The 5425-nt window shown below is 35.8% G+C and overlaps 1 protein-coding gene across 1 annotated transcript; it reads left to right on the top strand.

Annotated features, from left to right (window-relative positions):
• The first annotated feature begins 3493 nt into the window (after positions 1 to 3493).
• On the top strand, positions 3494 to 5425 carry LOC118819347 (mast cell protease 4-like). The gene is made up of 5 exons (XM_036587089.1): positions 3494 to 3558; positions 3756 to 3906; positions 4358 to 4502; positions 4894 to 5142; positions 5276 to 5425. Exons 1-5 carry the CDS (start codon positions 3501 to 3503, stop codon positions 5423 to 5425), a joined length of 753 nt encoding a protein of 250 aa, XP_036442982.1. The 5' UTR covers positions 3494 to 3500.

The raw sequence follows: 5425 nt of genomic DNA, 5'->3' as shown, positions 1-5425 counted from the left end.
ATGACTTCTTTTAGCAGAGATGGCGGGGGTCCCTTGGAATGTAATAAAACTGCTGTCAGTAAAGTTTGTGTTTTGAAGAAGGGGAATTGTTATCACACAGCAAATGACTTTCTAAAGACATCTAAATCTATGAAACAAAGAGTGCTTCAACATTAATTTTTTTCAGTGAAGCCTTTATTAGTACAGAAAATAAAAACGTTGCGGTTTCTCTGGTCAAATGACATGTTCTGTTGATTTTCTAGGTGAAAATAAGTGATCACATCCTCTACTGAGAATACACTTTTTAACCCCTTACCAAGCCATGGGTCTGCTGGTGGGCCCAAAGTTTATTAAACAGTTCCATAATCTAACAAAAGTTCCATTATTTTGCATTGAAGTCCCTGTGGTTAATGAACAATAAGCCATAGCATGTAATAAGCCTGGAATGTTAAAGGGTTAAAACACAATTACTGTTTATTTGCTGAATTTAATAAATTGAGAAGAAAAAAATAAAACATAAAAGGGAAAGGGAAGAAATAAAAATGTACTGTCATACACCATTTTTCCAGATCACTTCTGCATATTTTGAGTACCAAGATGCTCTGCATTTTATGCACCCATGGCCATGTAGACATTGTATGTTCTATTTGAAAATTAAAAAAAAAAAAAATCACAAATAGTGTCCTGTGCAAAAGTTGACACATTTTAGATTTTAGATTTTTTCCCACAATACATCAGTGATAAAATAAAAATTGTGCACCAAAATATGCAGAAAAAAATCCATATTTAAAGGCATTGTCTGTCAAAGGTGTATTATTTTACTTAGAAAATCAGTAAAACGTTAAGGATAATATTAGTCATTTGACCAGGGGTGTTCAAGCTTTAGTATATGCCTGTATGTGTAGACATACTTACATAGATAGGCATATACAGCAACAACCAATAATAAAACGAACAACAATATTAATAATAATATATTAAAGCCCTAACATGGCCAGGGCCCACTGGCAGGCCCAAAGATTTATTACACACTTCTGTAATCAAAGAGTAGCTCAGCCAGTTTGCATTGAAACCCCTGTAGTTTGAATAATAAGCCTTAGCCTGTAATAAGCCTGGGATTTTAAGGGTTTAACAGCTATTTATATTATATTATATTGCCCAAGCAATATAATCATGTTATGCCATATCCAAGAGGCACTGCAACATCAGGAATGGGTAGTGAAGATGACAGATTAGTGCAGCAGTAAGTAGTGTTGCACTTTATCTGTAGAATGTAGTTTTCTGAGTTTGATAAGTGTCACTGACACAGAACACAACAGCTGCCAAAATCCTCAGCTTACTCATACCAAGACCACAGGAGTGACCACAGACGCAGTTCTCATAGCAACTGTGAGTGTTCAAAGGCAACATTTAGATAAACTGCACTTCTGTAGAGTCAAGTGTTCTGAATTTACTGAGTCATTCACACAGAACACAACGTGCATCTACTTCTAATGAAATAAGCTGCACAAACCATCAGTTTACTGATGAAATACTCTGAAAAAGCAACTAGAAGAACAAAAGCCAACTTGACCTCTAACTGCACACATGACTCCGTGAAACATGCTTTCTTCTTTTCTTAAAAGTACCTGTCTGAGAAATGTAAAGGCTTTTGAAAGGTTTTTTGTTATTAGTTCCTATAATAACCTAATAAGCAGTGATGGGATCAAAGTGCACCCTACTGAATTAGGCCCAAACCCCTTCATCACAAGTACATCTAAATCAGCAATTTAAAGCTTCATTGTCACATACAGATATATTTTTACTCGCATCTACTTATATTACTTTATTACTGGCCACAAGAATATCCAACAATTGATTACTAGAAGGGGCTGAGGTGATGCAACCAGTGACTTGCAAAAAAGAAACAACTGCCAACACTTCTCTTGTTTACTGGGTGCTGCAGGGTGCTTTTGATTAAAAAAGAAACCCCCAGTCCAACTCTCAACCCACCCTCCGTGCCCCCCAGCCCTTTAACAGACTGCTGCCTCTCATTTTGAGCAATGGAAATTCTGAGCGCAGATAGAAATATTATGTAACCCTTTATTAGTTAACTGGCGTCTGGCACATCATCATGGTTAGAATACCAAAATATAAAACACATTCATATGATTTTTAGGGTAAGAATAAAATACTAAAAGAAAAACTTCCATGAAGTGAACTGTATTTGACAAAATGAACCCTCCTGTTATGTTTTCAACAAGGACCAGCAATAATATCCCCAGGTCAAATTGACCTGATGCATGTTTATATTTGTCTCCATAAACATTATCTTTGGCTCAATTAATATCAGTTCAATAATATTTAGTATAATCAAGTTGTCATCTATTATAGATCATTTTATGTATATGTACCTATTTTATGTTATGTATCTATTATAGATCATAGTTTATGTATAATAAAATTTATCATCAATTTTTGTACATTGACAAAAACTACACATTCAAGACATTTGTTTATTCTTTTTAGACTTTGTAAACATTTTTGACATTTTCTGTCAAGCTGATTAACACAAACAAAACATCTCTCCTGTTCCAGGTCAAACTGACCCTTTCAAATCAAAACCCATTAAATGAGCCCATCAGAAAACGTTTCATGCTCAAAAAATAAAAAAAAACATTTTTTCCTGTTTTTTAAGCTTTGAAATGGGTCAGTTTAACCCACAACATAAAGCAAATGAACAAAACCAACAAAACAAGCTGCACTCTGGTTACTGCAGAATTCAGAGACAGACTCAAGACACAAAGTAGTGCTGACTCTACCGATTTGCTTTGCAAAAAACAGCAAATTACTGTAAAATCCGACATTTGAACTTCTTTGGCAAGAAGTTTGACCTGTTTCTCCCAGAATGCAGCATTTATACAGAAATTATCTGTATTTAAGGGATACAGTAGATACTGCAGTATTCCCACTGACAATTTACAGAACTTCTTTATAGTGTGAACATCAGAGGATTATGAAAAGCTTCACATCAGCATCTTCAGTATGATTAAAACCAAGAAAGTGCAAAAAGATGAGGAGAACTCAAAGGATAGTTTGCTGGTTGTTTACTGCAGCACTGTATTAAAACTAAAAGTTCTATATTTTGGGACAATAGACTTGGAAAAGGATTTAGATAAGTTTTTCAGGAGGTCTGAGATGAAAAGGCTCTAGAATCAGCCCTGATATATTCTGTAATACTTGCTGACTGTTTTTGTAAACAATGTATTAAATGTTTAGTTTTTTTGCTGCACCTACATTTCACTGCAGTGGTTAATGAAGTTTTATCTTATCTTAAAATTGTGTGAAAAACACTCCGCACTTTGTTTTCCGTGTCAAGACTCTTAACCACATAACCATGAACCAGCTATCAGATAACACAGAGTTCAATAATACCACAAAAAACTGTGGGAAAGAACGTTTGTGGTGAACTGACTCTTCCCACCTTTCTATTTAAACTCTTCTTCTCCTCCAAGGAGATCAAACTCTCTCCAAAGAGCATCATGGCTCCCATCTCTCTGCTTCTGCTGGCTGCTCTGCTGCCGTACCTGAGCCACTCTGGTAAGCGTCATTCAAAAATACCTACTTTCTCTGAATTGTTCTTACATTTAAAGCTTGATTAAAGTTAGAGTTGTTATTCGGCTTTCAGAATTCTCACATGTAATTTTCAGATGCATGAATTATAAAATAAAATCAGTCTGTTTTGAGTAATTTACACTGAGTATGATTATAACTCCTCCACCTTCTTTCTCTCTCAGCCAGTGTTAATGTTGGTATAATAAATGGCACGGAGGCTAAACCTCACTCCAGACCCTACATGGTGTCTATTCAGGAATATGGATCACACCAATGTGGCGGCTTCCTTTTGTCTGAAAAATTCGTCATGACGGCTGCGCACTGCCGAGAGGAGTAAGCTTTTATTTATAGTGTTTTCTTGATGTAGGTCTTAGGATGAAAATGACTACTTAGATAAAAATGTACGTATTTAAAGATTGTTAACTTTTATCATGTCATTCATGTAGACGCTTCCAAAGCTGGTTGTCTGGACAAATACCAACTAATTCACAAACGCAAAAGTAAAAAAAAAATTTGAGGAGAAATATGAGTGAAACATTTGAAAAGCCACTCTTTTCAGTCTTGGTACTTTTCATGATTTTACCCAACATAATTACACAGCAGTTTGGAGATTATACCCCACTCACTTACAATACAATACACTGGTTAAGATCTAGAACTTAGGGGACTGTAAAAGAAACCACAGTCGTTTTGTATTAATATTTTAGAAATAAAATATTGTGATATAACTATTGCGACCAAATGCGAGAATTCGGCTGAACATCTAAAATGTTTTTCTAAACAGTAAAGAGACGCTTACAGCAGTGCTGGGTGCCCATGATCTGTCAAACAAGCAAGAAAAAGGTTCTGTCCGCATGGAAGTGGAGTCTTACTATCGCCATCCCAACTACAGTAAAGGCACTTTGGACAATGATATCATGATTTTAAAGGTAAATAAATATTTACACTAATCTACAAAACAGAATGTCATAAATAACAATGAATAACCTCAAATCATATTTGGAAGATCATTCTGAAGTTTGCAGTCTGTGGCCAAAAGACCTGCCACTTGTACAAAGTATAAAGTACAGTTATGTTTAGTATTGAGTCTTTGATCCATTAGACAGAGTCGCTAATAATAATGTATAGCATTTCTTTACATACACTTGAATGTACATTGTTACTAACTCACTTACTGAGGTACATTTACAAGCTTATGTGTGTAGACCCTGAAAGGGTTTCCAATCCTCCAAACATGTTTAACAATGGAAAAGAGGGGCTCAATATCTATTAAACTTTGTATATTTGTTGATAATGTACCAAATAATAATCTTGCCACAGTTGCGTGGAAGAGTCAAAATGGGCCCAAATATCAGTTGGATTCCCATCCCACAAAGAAACAAAGATGTTCCGGCCAACATGGTCTGCAGTGTAGCTGGATGGGGACAGACAGAAGCCAAGATACTCTTACGTGATCCTCTTATGGAGACAAAAATAAGAATCGTAGGCTACGCACAATGTAAGAAGCTCTGGGGGCATTATCTAAGCCCAGTGAAGATGTGTGCAGTTCATCCTGGAGGAGTTTGCATGGTATGTAAAAATGTAGGCTCATAAATATGGTATTTCATCTTGTTTTGTCCCAATCCAACATATAAAGTAATACAATATGTAAATTCTGAGTACTGGTTAGACAGTAACACTTTAATCTGTGTGTTTTTAATAGGGAGACTCTGGAGGTCCTTTGGTGTGTGGGAATACTGCAGTGGGCATTGCTTCCTTCATTCAGGAATGTAATGCACCCACGAAGCCAAATGGTTTTGCCAAAATATCTGCATTTCTGCCCTGGATCAAGTCTGTTATTGGAAAAATGTAA

The sequence above is a fragment of the Colossoma macropomum genome, unplaced genomic scaffold, assembly GCF_904425465.1.
Source record: "Colossoma macropomum unplaced genomic scaffold, Colossoma_macropomum, whole genome shotgun sequence".
Taxonomy (NCBI): Eukaryota; Metazoa; Chordata; class Actinopteri; order Characiformes; family Serrasalmidae; genus Colossoma; species Colossoma macropomum.
This window is presented reverse-complemented; position numbering and strand designations above follow the sequence as displayed.